General features: G+C 38.0%; 1 protein-coding gene across 1 annotated transcript in view; it reads right to left on the reverse strand.

Annotated features, from left to right (window-relative positions):
- The window catches only part of LOC122817325 (uromodulin-like), a 275,611-nt gene that overhangs the window by 72,150 nt on the left and 185,359 nt on the right, over positions 1-18,102 (reverse strand). The window contains exon 6 of the mRNA XM_044090542.1: positions 10,547-10,792. Within this exon, the coding sequence (XP_043946477.1) occupies positions 10,547-10,792 (246 nt within the window). The remainder of the gene's footprint in view (positions 1-10,546; positions 10,793-18,102) is intronic.

An 18,102-nucleotide genomic window follows, 5' to 3' on the forward strand; every position in this document is an offset into this window, starting at 1 on the left:
AGGAGATGTACAGAATATATCTGATAGGTATGAAGGGCCCTAGGACAATGAAACAAAGAATGGGTGTGTGTGTGAAAAGAGTGATAACTTGCACTGCATTTGAATTGTTTTATTGCTGTTTTAGCTGCTTTTCAGTATTTAAAAAAAGTTCTAAGCTTGTTTCCCACCTTTCCTGTAACTAGTCTAGTCCAGATACAGATTTGCTGTATCCAGGACTATTTCTAAACTTCTGAGCCCCCCAAGTTTTTCTGTGTTGGAGGAAAGCCTTCTAGCCTATCAGTGTGAGTGGTAAGCACTAGGTAGCCTATCTACCACAAGAGGAGTGGTTTCTGGCCCAGAAATTGTAGTTTAGTGGCCGTTTGGGCAGTTTTTCCACCCCCTTCAACTTTCTGATTTAAAAGTCTGCATTTGCACTTGTTTCCCTCCTTTCCTGTAACTAGTCTAGTCCTGATAAAGATTTGCTGTATCCAGGGCTGTTTGTAAGCTTCTGAGCTTCCCAAGCCTTTCTGTGTTGGATGGAAGCCTTCTAGCTTATCAGTGGGAGAGGTAAGCAGCTACGTAGCACATCTACCACAAGAGGAGTGGTTTCTGGCCCAGGCATTGTAGTTTATTGAATGTTTGGACAGTTTTTCCATCCCTTTCAAGTTTCTGGTTTAAAAGCCCGTGTTTGCACAAGTTTACGCTTGTTTAAGCTCCCCTCAGTGGCGCTGAGCTGAGATAAACTGTTACTGGTTCTAGAAAGTCTGCTCTTCAGGTTTTCCCTTAGATCTTGCTAGTTCTTTCTCTCTTGCACTTCAAATAGCCTAATCGCTTTGCACTTCAACAGGTTTTTGTAGCAATTATTATAGCACACCTAAGAGCCATCAGCACTAGTCATTCTTCACGGAAATAGCTCCAGTACTTAGTAGTTATGACCACCCCTCCTGGCATGATTAAAGGGCATTTCCTTGTCCTTTCTCCTATTAACCTGGTGCACTTGGGCATTCTGAGGCAGTGTAGCAACTGCCTCATGTACACAGACAACTCTCTCCTCTTACCTCCCAACAATCAGACTTGTGAGAGATGCACTTATATCACCAAGTTGGAAGCTATGCACTCTCCAGTCAAGACCAGACTAGCTGGTCAAGAGGAGAAGGTCAACACCTGCACAACACCACATGGAACACATAGCCCTCCAGGACACCCACTATCACAGCTCTCACATAAAAACACAAACCACGCACCCACCTTCGTGGAGGCACTGAATAGATATTTACCCAAACAGCAGAGACCTCCAAGACAGAAACACACTCGACCACCACAACACAGCACAAACCACAGGACACATAGCACACCTCCACAGTGTGGCTCTCAACCTAAGCCCCTAAGGCTAAACACCTTGCCCAATACACTAATCATAGGTGACTCAGTAGTGAGGCACACAGATGTCCCACTCACTAGGTTGAATAAGAAGAAGGTAATAGTCAGCTGTCTATCAGGTGCCAGAATCCAACACATAACACACATAGTCACGTCACTCCACAAAAAGTACAATTATGACTCTGTCATTGTCCATGTGGGTGTGAATGACCTGAGATGCACCTCCCTGGACTACATGAAAAGAGACATGGTGGAGCTCTCGAATTATGTGGCCCTGGCAGGTATGATATTAGCCCTGAGCAGTATCCTACCATCACCCAGAATTATACCACAGTACAAACAAAAAATGATTGACTTTAACAATTGGCTAAGTTTTTGGAGTCATTCTAAGGGGATCCCATATCTGTCTGCTTGGGATGACAGGATTGACAGACCTCGACGCTTTGCTAGAGATGGCCTACATCTGTCACCCCTGGGTTTCCGGATACTGGCTAAGGCTTTTGCCACCCCTATAGTGCCTTTTTTAGGTGGAGTTCCAAAGAACAAATTACCACCATATCAGCAATAAATAAATGCAATCTGAGGGTCATGTTGCTCAATGCTAGAAGTCTAAATCTCTAGATGCACTCAGTCGAAGCACTCCTCAAAGTGGAGAACATCGACTTTTGTGCTGTAACAGAGACCTGGTTTAAAGCGGCAGAAAGCACCCCTGTACTACCAGTCTATAACTCATTCCACACCTTTCGGCCCCGAAACATGGACCAAAGCTCCAAAGGTAGTGGTGTCTCCATTTTCATAAAGGATATGCACACCTCAAGGCTAGTAGCCCAGCATAAAGCATCTGAGATACTTCAGGTACAACTAACACTGGGTAAGACTGCGATCCAGGTCATAGCCTGCTATAGGTCCCCAACCATGTCCCTAGACTCTCACTCCATGTTCCTAAGCACCCTGGAATCTGTCAAGGTCCAACCCAACACTCACATACTAGGAGACTTCAACTACCCCTCCATCAACTGGGAAACCTACTCAAAGCACCAATGCACTGGCCCAACGCTTCCTGGATTTCATCACTTCCTATGCCCTGGACCAGCTCATTCTTACCCCCACTAGAGGAAGCAATATCCTTGACCTGGTTATTACTAACATGAGCAACTGTTGCTCTACACCAATAGTCATTTCCTTCCTGGTTAGATCTGACCGCAAACTAATCACCATGGAAATCCACATCTCAGCCACATCCCCTGCAAAGGTATTCACCATGAAAAACTTCTCCAAAGCTGACTTTGGACTCCTAAAAACAGAGGTGGCTAACTTCACGGCACCCATGCCAATGGAAAATAGATGCATGACTGCCAAATCATACACCAATGCACTGTACGAACACATACACAAATGCATGGAACTAGCCATACCCAACAGAACCAAGATGCTCTCCTCCAAAAAAAGAAACCAGTCTAGAGGTCCCCTGCCATTAATAAACACTACAACAGAAGGAGGAAACTGTTGCAGAAAAAGGTGAAGTCCCAAGACTGGAAAAATTCCCTTATTAGCCTCAACAAAAAGTTGAGATCCCTCATCAAAACCTCCAAAGCCAGCTATGAAGGCAGAATTGTGGCAGACACTAAAAACAGCCACAAAGCCTTCTTTAGTTATATCAAGAATCTCCATGGCAATACCCAGATTTGCTCTGAGGTACTGCATAATGGTACCTCCTATACTGATAAAAAAAAGTGGAGAAAGTGCCTAAATTTGTACCAATAACCAAAAAATAAGGCACTGGAAGGTTCACCAGATTAAAAACCATCACTTTATTGAATACACACTGTGAGAACACAAACAGAACGGATGCTTTAACTGAATCACCGTGTTTTTGTCAATGCAACTTCTTCAGATGAGCATACCAACTTCTACTACCCTTTTTATATAATCCCCAATTAATCAATTAGCAAACATGTTCACATTTAAAACCACAGTGCAACATAATTGAGTACATAGATATAAAATGCAATGGATGAAAACACCTTCTTAAAATCACTTTAAAATCACAATTATATATGCACAATGAATAAATAACCACATATAAGACGTATAAAACAGTGGACTTTGAGTACAAATAAAAAATATATATTAAAGACATCTAACATTTTTATGATGTTCATAAATATATTTTTTATTTGTACTCAATGTCCACTGTTTTATATGTTTTTTATATGTGGTTATTTATTCATTGTGCATATATAATTGTGATTTTAAAGTGATTTTAAGATGGTGTTTTCATCCATTGCATTTTATTTCTATGTACTCAGTTATGTTGCACTGTGGTTTGCTAATTGATAAATTGGGAATTATATAAAAAGGGTGGTAGAAGTTGGTATGCTCATCTGAAGAAGTTGCATTGACGAAAACGCTGTGATTCAGTTAAAGCGTTTGTTCTGTTTGTGTTCTCACCTCCTATACTGAGCCAAAAGATATTGCCAACATACTAGCCAACAGATCAGTGCCAACTTTACCCCTTTCTCCCCCCTTACAGGACCAATCTCAATACCGGAAGAATGCCAGGCACTCTGCATTACTGGAGCACAGGTTAAAGCTGCATTGTTTAAGGCCAAGAATACAGCTTCCATGGAACCCATCAATATCGCTGGCTGTGTTCTACATGAATTACAAAGTGAACTGACACCACATCTGTGTGCTCTGATCACACACAGCCTCACCTCAGGCTTTGTCCCTACCGAATGGCGCACTGCTACAGTCATCCCTCTTCATAAAGGAGGAGCGACTACAGACCCTGGAAATTATCGCTCCATTAGACTGCCAAGTCTGATATGTAAGGCTATGGAGCGAATCATCATGGACCTAATTAACAAGCATATAGGAACTCTACAAACTCTAGATCCCACACAATTTGGTTTTGTGAAAGGTAGATCATGCCTGCTCAACCTGGTTGACTTTGAGTCAGTCACCAGAGCGGTGGATGAAGGTAAGGCAGTTCATACAGCCTACCTCGATCTGGCCAAGGCCTTTGATAAAATTCCTCACTCAGGAATTATTGATAAACTCACCAAACTAGGCATCGACCCCTATATTGTTAGGTGGGTTGCAAATTGACTCACAGAACACACAATGTGAATGTAGCGGACTCTAAGTCAGACTGCTGACCAGTCATGAGTGGAGTCCCACAGGGATCGGTCCTGCGTCCTCTCCTGTTTGTTATCTACTTCTCAGAAGTTCAGGCCAACACAGAGTGACTCTGGCTGACCACATTCACAGATGACTGCAAGCTGGGAGCCATTATTAACTCCCCAAGTGATGCAGACATCCTACAGAAAGGCCTCACTGAGACCAATGACTGGTGTCGAAACCATGGCCTTAAGCTTAATGCCAAAAAAATTAATTGTCATCCCCTTTGGGAAAAACTCAGTTCCCATTAATTACCACATCGATGGGAGCCCACTGAACACTGAAGGCATTATAAGAGATCTGAGGACACAGGTTGACAGCAACCTCTCCTTCGACCACCACATTGCCCCTGTGGTCAGAAAGTCCTTCTATGTGGTGTGAAGATATGTGAAGGCTGCCAGCCTAGCTAGATAGAATTTTGTAGATAATTCTGTCATTTGTAAATATTAATAAAAGCCATAGGCTTGTTCTCTTAAATGTGAGAAGACTGTATTGGATGTTGAACTTCAAAAATGTAACAACAGTGCATTCTGCTGTAAGAAAGCCGATAAGTCAAACATTTTATGACTGTTTTGATTTCAGGGCTCGGAGCTGTGGTGTCTGAACCAGCATATTCTTTCTATTGTTTTGAGACCAGAGTTAATTGCTAGATTTTACATATATAATGTCTTAATAGCACACAGACACAGTCTTCTCACATTTAAGAGAACAAGTCTATGGTTTTTATTAATATTTATAAATGACAGAATTATGTACAAAATTCTATCTGACTAGGCTGGCAGCCTTCACATATCTTCACATGTGGCACATCTCATTACCAAGGGTTTTGTATCCAGGAAGAAAGAGGTCATCATTTCTCTCTATTCTTCTCTCATTAGACCAGTCATAGAGTGTAATACCCCATTTGGCATGTGCCTTACTAGACACCTGCAATAGCTGGAGAAGCCACAAAAGTACCTCATGAAGAGGATCATATGCCTTAAACACATGTCCTACATGGACTGACTCAAAAAACTCCAGCTATTCTCTGTCTCATATTGTCTACTAAGAGGCAATCTCTGCTTGACTTACAAAGCCATGTCTGACCCAGCTCTGTTAGAAATGCTACATCGAAAGAAATCACAGTACCTCCGCATCACACGCTCCAGAGACCTCAGCCTCATTACCACAATCAACAGAACATGCTGGAGGAACAGGTTCATAACCCAGAGACTGCTCATGCTCTGGAACAGACTTCCTATACATGTCAAGCAGAGCACCTCACTAGCCCTCTTCAAGAGAAATCTTGATGAGTGGATGGGAAATAGAAGGTTCACCCTGGGGATCACTCCAGTGGCTCTACTTGATAGAGGCGCTGGGAACTAATGATGGGCAGCATAATGCCAGGGCACTTCTATGGGCTAGGCTTGGAAAGGCCCCAGGGCCATTAGCCTAATACACACCTATGAACCTATGAGATATGTGGGGCATGGTGGAAATGGAAGAGTATGATTTGTGTCAACATAAGTGAGTGGATTATGAGAAGGAGAGAGGGAGAGAGTGGGACTGAAGTGGAGGATGATAGATGAGAAAGTAAGCTGGATAATTGGGTAGGGGCCTAAGGGGGGATGTGCTGAAAAGGCTAAGGGGAAAATAAGGAAAAACTGTGGCAGACAGGGTAAAATGATAAATATGGCATTTTGGAGTAATTGTTATTTCCAGTACTTGTCAATATTTTGTGTATTTGTAAACTGTTAATTTCTAAGCAGTGTAATTTCAGCAGGATATGTTTTTAATATGGAACTTTGGTGATTCAGGAAATCACCTTTCTTAATGTCTACACTTGCTAATTTATTTGCGGCATTTCCTCCTTCCTTACATTGTCTGTGTTTCTGTAAACATGGGGAGGTGCTCTTTTCTTAAGACACTTACAGATGACCTTTCAGCTGTTTGGCATTCATTCTGAACATCCAAGAGCTCATTAGTCCCTTTATGTGATTTTTACGCCATTTCCATGTTTTATCAGCAGAAAAAACAATTTTCATTGTTGTTTTATATGAAATTAATTTCACAGGGTTGATCTAAATATTCAGTAGCTAGGTTTATGTAAATATTTGTTAAGATGTGGGTAAGAATGAGTTGAACTATGCAGGAAAAAAATTCACCACATTATTCACAAAAGAATCATACAGACTGCTCACACCAAGATACACTTCATTTGTCTACATGCCTTGTTAGTCTTTAAAAATTCTGAACTGTTAAAATAACAATGTGTTTATACAGGTACCTGGTAGACACCATTCAGTTACCAGGCAGAGTACTTCATTTAGTCCAGATGATCTCCAGGTAGAAAACATTTACATGGAAGCTAACTCATGTGTAAATAAACTACCAAGCTTTATGATTCTACGTGTATCCTTTTTAGATCATTTAGTTGGTATTGATACATCATACAAGAAATCTACTGTTGCCAGATGATCTCAAAAATCAGAGAAAACTTAATATTATCTCTTTCTGCTGCATTAATACATCTATCTGTTCCTCATCCAATGGAAAACTATAGATATGATGATGCTGTGATCACTGTTACATCTACAGTTTTAAAGACTAATCTTTAAAGATAAAGATCTGCCCATAAATTGTAATGGTTAACCTACATCTTCCAACCCAGCTGATTTTTTTAATTAGTATAGGTACAAAGTCACTATTCCTGTGGTTGGCTTGAAACTTCAGCCAAACTAGCCCACTGACAAGTTTAAGGAAATGACCATTTAAATAATAACTGGCATGAAAGTAGAAGAAATTGCTACCTTTTACACTTTAAAAAAAATTGAACTTGTTTTGAACCATATGAAGAAATAGCCAGCAAATCTTTGACGTTTTATTAAAACGAAATGCACCAAATCACTGCTCTAGCGCCTCGGCTTATGCAAGCCTTTAACAGAGTATTGGTTGTTTTGAATCATCTTAATTGTGAATAAAAAAAAACAGTTTTTCCAAAGAATCAAAAATAATAACTGCACTGCCTTTTTATATTATTTTATATTATATTAAGCAAATCTATGTGCTCTAAAACCAAAAAGCATATTAGATATGACAAATTATATTCCTTTCTAGGATTATTTCATTTCCAGACCAAAATGACAATCTTTAGAAGGATACTTAGCCTTGGACTAAAGTACTCCAAAACTAAATTGATATACACCTGTTGTGCCTCCATATAACCTCACCATTACAGATTATCTCTATTGCAAAAAATGGCAATAGTTATGAATCCAACTTCAAGTTTTAACCCTTAGCAAATGTAACATTCACATCAGGTCATGGAAAACCTTTTCAATCCACTGGACAAAGTTTTGCCTGGAAAAGAAATGGTCATATATTAAAAAATTTAAATTGAAAGGAAACATAAACATTAAACAGGGGTATTTATACAACATAATAAGTTAGTTGAGCATCATGACGACATGCAGGATGTATACTTGAAACAAGGATAAAACAATACAAACTAGTACAGCCAATATAAAATGAGCTGCAAGATCTACAAATTACTAAATAAACAACATATTTTGATTTAGAAGTATAATGCCCCCTTATACAAATCTTAAACTTGTTTATAACCCATTCTCTTACACCCACATATAAGAAAAATCACAAAAATTGCAGGCAGAACACTTAAACATCCCTGTTATAATACTGTTTGACTCTCATTTAATTTAGTCTGAAAAAAGTTTTTAAAACTTTTTCCCCTCTTTTGAACAAAGATTGGATGATCACCCACTACTTTGTAGACATCAGGACACTTCTAAAGATCTTCCAATTATTTGTAATTATGTTTTAATAACCCTGACATCCACACTATTACTTATTATAACAAATATGTTGTTTATTTAGTAATTTGTAGATCTTGCAGCTCATTTTATATTAGCCACACTACAAGAGAGTCGTTCAAGAGAATTTATGAGCACAAATATGTGGTAGATGTGGGGGATGAAAGTAGGTAAGCACTATAAAATTAGTAAGTGAAACACTGATTTTAAGTTTATTGTTTTAGATGAAGTTAAGGGTTTTGAACAAATGTTCACTGCTGAGTAAGAGTTAAGTTACATGAATATTTATGGCAGGTGAATTTAAATGCATGTTATCCACCTGGACTTAACAGTTGAGAAGATTTTGTAGCCTACCTTAAAAGGAAGGGGCTTAAGCATTGAGCATAGGGTCATATGATTGTAACAAATTAGTATTTAAATGTATTTTTTATTACATTATTCAGTCTGAAGAAGTCTTGTTATTACAGAGACAAAAGTGCTTACTGAATAAGTTTGGTTAATAAAGTGTGTTTGATTTTATGCAGGTTTTTTTATTCATTTGTTTTCTCTAGTTCAGCGTCACTGTTTTAAGTGACTTTAATGGAGCTTTAGAAATAAATGTGAATTTATGCCCTAATATGAACTATGGACCTAAATATTGAAAGCAGTTCTGTTAAGCTTTTCCATTGCCAGGATTTGACACCGCCTTGATGGATAAATCCAAAATTTAAAATGGAATGAGGTGAATAGATCCACTTATTATGAGAGGTCAAATTGTCCTTGCTTTTGGTATCCCCCATAATGGTGCCAAAGCTTCCACCCCACTCCCAGGGTCAGTATTCCTAGTCAATTGTGTAGAAAGTGTATCTTTGGGATACACAACTAAAGTGTCAGGGATTCTGGCAAGGGATTCACTTCACAAGCTAACAACACAGGTGCCAGTGACGACACAATGGATCAAGATGGTTTTATATAAATATAATATTGTTGATCTTTCTTGAAAAAGAAAAAAAAATAAGTTGCCTGTTTAATCATTACTCTAAAATTACAGCATAATATATAATCCAAATCCATGTAATCCAAACCAGATAAGGAAAAAAAATGGGACAGGGCAGAGTGAAGCACTCAGCTCAGTCACTAAAGTTCTGCATGCAACACACCTTGGAAACTATAATAATGGCCAGGTAATCACTGGGTATTAATCTGCCAAGAAGAGAGCAGAAAGATCCAAAACAGAAGCTATGCTGCTCCATTGCACATACAACATCTGTGAGGGAGGGAGAGAGAGAGAGAGAGAGAGAGAGAGAGATAGAAAATTATGCTGTCAGATTTGTGGACATCATTAAACACATGGGGTTAATTATAGACAACACTGTGAATCCAAAAGAGGAACCAAACAAGTAGTAGTGGAAGCTAACATACAAGAATAAGCTATGTACTTTATTAAAATAATTGGCAATGTTGTATGATCTTCCTGTATAATTTTGCTGCATATGGTTGTAGGCTATGTTCAGAGCCCTGAGTGGAAAAGATAAAAATATAAAATCAGAAACGGTATGAATGCATTCTTTATACTTAAGAAAAAACAGAGGAAATTTTATTATATTTTTAAAAGACTAAAAGATCTTAAGAGGAAATTTGTGGTTAAAATCAAAAAGATGAAGTCCTGGTATTAGAAGCAGGAGAATACAGATGATTTTCTCAGAATTCATGCACCAAAACTGAGAAGCAACTTGTTCTCACAAAGTAGTTTAAAAATGGAACAGTCATTGAGATTATATAAAAAAAAATCACATTATTGGCAGGTTAAAAATATAACAGCATAAAAATCACAGTAATTTTGAGACATTACCATATATTGTATCTTGTCTAATTTTGATAACACATTCTTAGTATTTTAAATGAATCTTAAGCATGTTGGCTATTTAAAATTCCTTAACTGTCCTTTTGGTTTGAGGGTGTGTAACCCTGAGAGGCAGGTGTGGGTGGATACTCTGATCCAATGGAAAGTGTATCTGCAATTTTTGGTAACTGCCATTTTGTACATTTTGTTTTGTTTTGTTTTAAAATGGCAGTTGATAGATTAGTTTTTGAGTAGCTAATATGGAACTAAACCTTTATGCGCAGGTTGCTATCCCATGAGATCTTTAGATTAAACTTTAACCTTTCAGCTGTATAAGTGTGAACTGAAAAATGCCACATGCACTTATCATTACCTGTTTTTAATAATGAAATACTTGACTGGATGGGCTGGATCTCTAGTAGGTGTTCCATAGCAATTCCTCATCAGCAATATAAACTGCGATCGCTCTGCATCGTCCACCAGTAGCCCAACGTACAGCATGGCATCTCGACCTAATGAAATGCTGGGTCCTTCATATGGCAATGTAAAATTGGGGTACTGGTACAGAGCCATTTTTAATGTATATGTTGCAGTGCCTCCAACACTGATGTTAGTTGAGCTACAAAAGAAATCTCATTCAGTTGTTTGATAATAAAACCTTACTGAGAATATCTGCACTGATAAAATAATCTTATTCATTGACATTAGACATAATGATTCTTCAGGGAGTTTATGCAGCCCAAAAGGCATAATCATTTCACTTAGGGCAATGATAAAATTAGAACAGAAGAAATAGCAATGATTTTGTTTAGATATATATTCTGAAGATGGGATAAAAATTGACATACAGCAAGTTACAAGGATTGTTTTTTTCTGCATACAGATTTGACCATTGCATTAACAGTTGCATTTTAGATGTGTAACCGATGTAACTTTGGCAACATATCACATCAGTAACTGAAAGTTATTGCTGTCTTTTTCCTGTAACTGCAAATAGTAACCAAAATTATTATCATTCAGTGGTATGGTACCAGTACACCATTTAATTACAGTTCTAGTATTCTGATAAATGAAGCAGGTTATCAGATGGGGCAAGGGGCAAGTGTAATGCTGCATACAGAAATCCAGCACACAGAGATACACACAGACACTTAGATACATATATTGCCATTATGTACGGTAATCTAACTTATATTGTCGTTTTTAATGTAGCCATGATGGATAAGCATCTGACAAGGCTGAGTTTCATGTATTTCAAAGATACTGAATTTATCTACAAAAGGATGTTGGCATTAAGCTTTCAAATTAAAGATGCATTAAAATGCTGATCAAAAGACTAAAAAGATCAAATACTAATTCTGAGAAGATCTGGTTACTAATATAAAAGATACTTATAAGTAAGCAAAGCTAAACTTGGAACACATTAAACTGGATATTACCAAAGGAGAAAAGACTATTTACAGAGATAATGTATATCCTAGAAATGTATTTGGCCAGTTTAACTTGCACTTTAAATATATTAAAGATGCATTATACCTGGAAAAGCAGAACTCATCACTTTAATTTCTAAATGAGTTAATGAGGCAGCAGACAAAATCTACTCTACAAGTCCATTTGTTCAGACATCAGTATTATGATGTGCATTGATAAACAAAAAACGGGAAGAGGTCATCACTGAGTTTAGGTCTTAAAAATGTAGTAGCTCTTAAAAACGTGTTACCAATCCATACAGTCAGTTGTGTCTTGAAGGGTTTTTAATGTATTTGTCCATCTTACTGTACTTGACAGATAAAATCCTAGGAGTATTTTTATGTAAGACTGGGGCAGCATTTTAGAGCTAGTTGTATTACCATTAAATAAACTAACACAGAAAAGTATTTTAGCTAATTTATGGAAACATGTAGTCACGCTCATTACCCAGAAAAACATGCCTAAACCGCAGACCAATAAATTATATTTGCTTCATTTGCAAAATACAGTTATCTTATTGATATATATATATATATATATATATATATATATATATATATATATGGACCTGTCTTTATTAGACCAAGAACATTATGGTTTAGTGAAAGGTCGATCTTGCTTCCTACACATGATTTTTGAACAGGCTGCTGGAGCAGCAGGTTAAGTGTTATTTGCCCACACTGTGCATCTTGATTTGAAAAAGCCTCTTACACCATTACATGTGCTGGGGTCCTAGAATACCATTACATGTGATGGGATCCTAGACAACCTAATTTGAGTGGGTGCACAAGTAGATGTGCTGTAGAAAACAAAGATTGAAGTTAATAGGTAAATCTTCATTGGAGATAGACATTGCAAATAATGGTTCACAGGAATCTTTTCTGGGGTCATTATTTGGTATTTAGGAAGGGACATTAAAGCAAAAGACTGTATGTAGGTAACTAAATATACTGATCCTTGTACAATGGCTTGATGGTGACTTCATTTGTGGACTCTGTCATACTTTAGGATTACCTTGTACAACTGAAGGCATGCAACTCAAGCATTTATCTGACTTTTTGTATAGATATGAATTGTTTCATTTTTCTGTAAAACAATGGATAGTAAATGCACAATTAAAAGTCAATTTGTAAAAATGGCAAATAAAAAAGATTAAGGCGTATTTATGAATAAGGATGTTAGACTCGTAAGAAAAGTATTATATTACACTAGCCTTTGGAAGGAGATACGCAAATTCTTGTATGACAAATTGTTATAGCCACCTTGAAGTAGCTGCTCCTTCTATTCCAGTCGTCCAGAAACCCCAGACTACCTAAAAGACCCCCCAACTGTCTTAGCTTCTATGACATATTGGAGAATGAGTCTACCCACCAACCGCCATCTCTTTGAAAGAATGCTTTCTCCTATGGGGATTAAACTGCTTATGCCCATTCTTCCTGCACTGAGCTTATTTTTTCACAGTAATATAATTAAACTCCTTAATGCTTTATGTATCCATTTCATATCCTTCCTGTGTATTCTCATTTCCACTGCAAACATCTGATCTCCATTAGCATCTTGTCATGTGTCATGTCCTTTGCTGCCCACACCATCCTAGTCACCTTCCTCTGTATCCTGTCCATCATTGTGACCTCCATTATGCTAAAATGCATATAGAACTGCATACTGTACTTGTACAGCAGACAGTTGTTGGGGTACAGTTAATTCTAAAATGTATTTACCAGTAGGTCAAAATGGATTTTAATAATTATCTGCAAGCCGCTGATCAAGTCAGCCACAAAATACAGTAAAGCCATGTGCTCTTACTTAACTAAATAGTGCATTCATATTGACTGTCTGGCAGTTAATGCTGAGGATTAACACTGTGAGTTGTTAATGAGTTATTTTCTTAGTAGAGGTACAGGGTTTGATTCCTTCCACCTCCATAAGCATACTGTGTGACTCTGTGCAAGTCACTTACCAGTCATCCCAGTGTCCAATATGCTTACGCAGTTAAGAAATAGATTTATAGGTTCACAGGTTAATACTAGGCTATTGTTCCAGAGGAACCTTTGCAGCCTAGCCACAAGATCCAAATCACAAATACCCACACATGAATAATTAATACCTTGTTACAACCCACTTCAATGAGGGCTTCAGAGACAGATCCTGACTATATTTAATATCTAACTTTGACCCCCTTTCATTGTGAGCTTGAAGAGGCGGACCTGAAGTATATTTACAATTGCCATTCATCCAGGCTATGCTTAAAGAGGTTCAGGGATCCACTTTGTTTACATCTAAGGGAAGTCTATGCTATATAAGCATGATTCTCTAGGATAAATATCTCTCTTGCCAGCAGGTCCCATTTATACTTTAGTTGAAATTTAGATTCCTTGAGTGGGCATCAAGCATGTTATTTGTTGTGTGGATGTGCAGGAGGTCATATGGGCTCCTTTTAAGTTCTGTAGGCCAGATAGAGGTCCACTTTCATGAGTCTGTAGGAAACAGGAAACAGTATTTTGAGGTGATCAGTGTAGATCAATGAAGAGTTGCACTTAATTATGTTGGTGAGGAAATACTGCAGTCTGTCTAGCTGAGTCATATGCTTAGGTAAGTACATACCAAGGGAGGGTCCATAATATTCTATTATTAAACCAATGAGTAAGGAGTAGAGAAGGATGAAAACTCAGAACCACACCTACTGCATGCAAAGGATTACATCAGGAGGAAATCAACCAGAGAAATATCTTGTTACGCCAATGCCTTTATTCCATAAAAAAATCCACCATTAAAACAATCCGAGCCAAGTGCTTAAGTGCTTTTGTCCATAAAAATCAGTAGGACTTCATCAGAACCAACTAAGTTGTACATAGTCAATGAATTTATAAGTTTCCATAACTAAATTTATTGACAGACACCCTGATTTCCTGACTGTCAGGAAAGAATTTCTGATTGGAGGCAACCCTATCCACATCAAACAGCCTTGGGTCTTGAAAATATACCACTGATGATCACTCTGGCCAAATAAAATGATTTCTGAATGATAGTGGATATATGATGATCAAAGGATGGTTCACTCTCAACAAAAGTGCCCAGGTCCCTGAAAACTGAGTCACGATTCAAAGAGGTGTCATGGTAGCTGAATGGGTGCCCTTGTTCACCAAAGAACATAATGGCGCAGTTCTTGGCATTTAGTTTAAGACCATGGCTCAAGCACCATTCACTTCTACATGTTAGTCCCCCTGAAGAATTCAAAAGACAGAGGAGGAGTTTATGACCACTCTAAGTTTTTAATCATTCACAAATTTAGTCAACCAAAACCCTTGGTATCTGCCTTGACTTCAAAGAAATATATATCAAAGAGAAGTGGTCCTAGGAGCAATCCTTGGGGAAAACCACTGGTGACTACTGTTTTTGATGAGAGTGTGGCCCCAGCACTAATTGTTCTGGGTCTGTAGGTAAGCTAGTTTGCTATCCAGAGGGTAATATAGGGTTTTACATTTACTTTGATTAGCTTTTCGATGATTTCAGAATGTGGAATGGTATCAAAAGCCTTTGCCACATGTAGGTGGGCAGTGTAAACCAATTTTTCCTGTATGTAATGTATCAGTGACCAGTTCAAATAAGTCTACCAAGTTCAGGAGGAAAGATCTAGCTTTAATAAACACAACCTTGCTTGGATCCAGGGTTTGTGGACTGCCTATATCCTCATTAATAAATTTCATAATGATGTATTCTATTACTTTACAGATAAGGCAGGTAAGACTTATAGGTCTGCTGTTCCCGGGGTCAGTATAGGTCCCCCTTGTATGGGGGTGACTACAGCAGTACTCTATACCTCTCGTACTAATCCAGTGGAGAGGTTGAAATTAAATAGGGTTAGTCGTGAGTCTACCAGACAGTGTTTGTTGCTGGCAAGAAAGCAGCCTGGCACATTTTCAAGACCCATGGGGCTAGTGATTTTGATCTTGGAGAGACCACTCTAGACTTGTTCAGAAGTGATCAGCTGGGGTGACATAGGTATCCTAATTTTTTTGTTGAAAGTTGAAAGAGGGTCGAGAAATAAAGTGTGACCTAAATTTGCCATCCAATATGTTGGCTGTGTTCTAAAATGAACAGTATGTGTTTTTGTTATGCTTCATGAAATACAGGACATTAGTTCTAAGGTTTCTGAATAAATTAATGAAATAAAAATAACTAAAAGGTGTGCACCAGCATAATAACCAAAATATAGGTAAGGTAAGGGAACAAACTTACAAAGATCACCTAACATAAGGTAAGGGAAAAAACTTACAAAGATCACCTAACATCACTGTTGCTAGCACTACTTTTTCTGTAATAAACATTTACAGAGAAAACCCAGTCATTAGAAGGTGCAGAATATAACATTATATTAAGCTGATATAACATGGCAAAGCAATATGGCAGAAATAAACATTAACAAGGACATTATAACAGAAATATAAAAACACATTATACAATGCAAAAACTATGGAGAAATAACAAAGACAGAAATTTTAAATCCAGCAACAACTAACCAAAATATTTTAAAACACTGAAAAAAGATAAGATGATGAGATGATAATGATAATGATGATGATGATGATAATAATAATAATAATAATAATTGAAGAAAGGAAATCAACCACCCCTTACTTAAACATGCCAACTTTACAATCACATAACCTCAGAGGAAGGGCAAACACAATGAGAATAAAAAAGCTTTTCCTATTCCTCTTCTGCAGCATTGCACTGGTGAAATACTTGGAATTGCACCTGCATTTCACATAGAGAACTTTCCCATTGCTCTAGTCATATTTAAAACCTTTAACAGAAGCATCAAATAATATGTGAAGCACAGATGTTCATTACCACAGCACTTCAGCTGATTGCAGTCTAATATGACTATAGACCTTACAACAAGGGGTGCTATAAAACCTCACGATCGCATATTGTGCTATGCCTTTTATGTTCAGGTGTTGTCTAAATTGCTGTGTTAAACCTCGCACAGCACATGGGGAAACAGAAGGCGTGGTAACTTAATGAACATCAAGAGGTGAAGGGGTAAGTCTGATATGATGTGGCTGTTAAGTCTTTGGAACAAACTGAATCTGCTCTTATATCAGAGTACCAGTTTGAGCAAATTCAGCAAGAAAGCTTCCTTAATCTGCTTTGTTGGGCACAGACGATAAACAGATACCAGTGACAGTCAGGCTTATCAGGCTGGGATCCATTTACCTGAGCCACACAGGTGAGGGCATCAGTATCAGAATGGATGGCAGCCTGAGAGGCTATAATCAGACCAAATTCTGAACGTATCTCTTAAACTAACCATACCATTTCCTTACAACTGATTATGACTCTGAAATTAGAAATATACCACAGCAACCCCTCAAAAAACATGCATCTTTACAACTTCTCCCACCTAATTGAAGACACCAGACCTCACAAAAATTACAACTGGGGCTCCACAATAGACTGGATATTAGTGCAACACCCTTTCAATGTCATCAGTGCAGGCATACTACCTAATACCATTAGTGACCACCACCCAGCATATATCATACACAAAACTACTCCAACCACAGGCCAACACCAATACAAATCTACTGGAATTTTTACTAAGTTCCAGTCATCCATATTTAATGAAACCCTAGCTAAAGTAAACTGGAAACCCCTCAAATCCCTACCACTTAATGAGGCTGTTGAATTCTTTAACTCAACATTTCTAGACACCCTAAATAGGCAATCACTCACCTGCCAAAAATGAATAAAAAAAAAACATGCATGCTGGCTCTTAAAATCCACCAAAGAAGGAATGTCTGCAAGGGATAAAATCTGGAAATCATGGCATAAAAGCAAAGACCCCTCAACTCTACTACATTACAAGCAACTCCATAACCAGGCAAAACGTCTAATAACCACTGATAAAAAATACCACTACTTCTACCTACAAAGCCAACATAAAAATAATCCCCAAAAATTCTGGTCCTCCATCAGCCAACTATTACATCCAGGATCTCAAAGCAATCCATCCCCTGACCCACAAAAAACTCCCATTGAACTTGCTACCCTCTTCAATTCCTACTTCATTGACACCATAGCTAACCTAACCACTACCTTTCCTACAGTTACCACCACCACCAAGACAGCTGATGACCAAATCATCCCAGAAAACAAGTCTACCCTTAACCCTAAACTAAAATTCTTCCCCATACCCACCAGCACAATAAAAAAACTTTTACTTAAGCTAAAACCCTATACTCTAGCCCCTGACAATCTATCCTCACACTTCCTGCAGCTAGCAGCAAACTCTATAGCTTATCCCATCAGCATACTCATTAACAGATCAATTAAAGAATCACTTGTCCCAGACATCTGGAAAAAAAGCATTAATTCTTTACACAAAGGTGGCACCAACACAGACACCACAAACTTTCGACCTATAGCAATTCTCTCATACCTCTCTAAAATACT

The sequence above is a fragment of the Protopterus annectens genome, chromosome 12.part0 (assembly GCF_019279795.1).
Source record: "Protopterus annectens isolate FY-2018-M chromosome 12.part0, PAN1.0, whole genome shotgun sequence".
Lineage (NCBI taxonomy): Eukaryota > Metazoa > Chordata > Ceratodontiformes > Protopteridae > Protopterus > Protopterus annectens.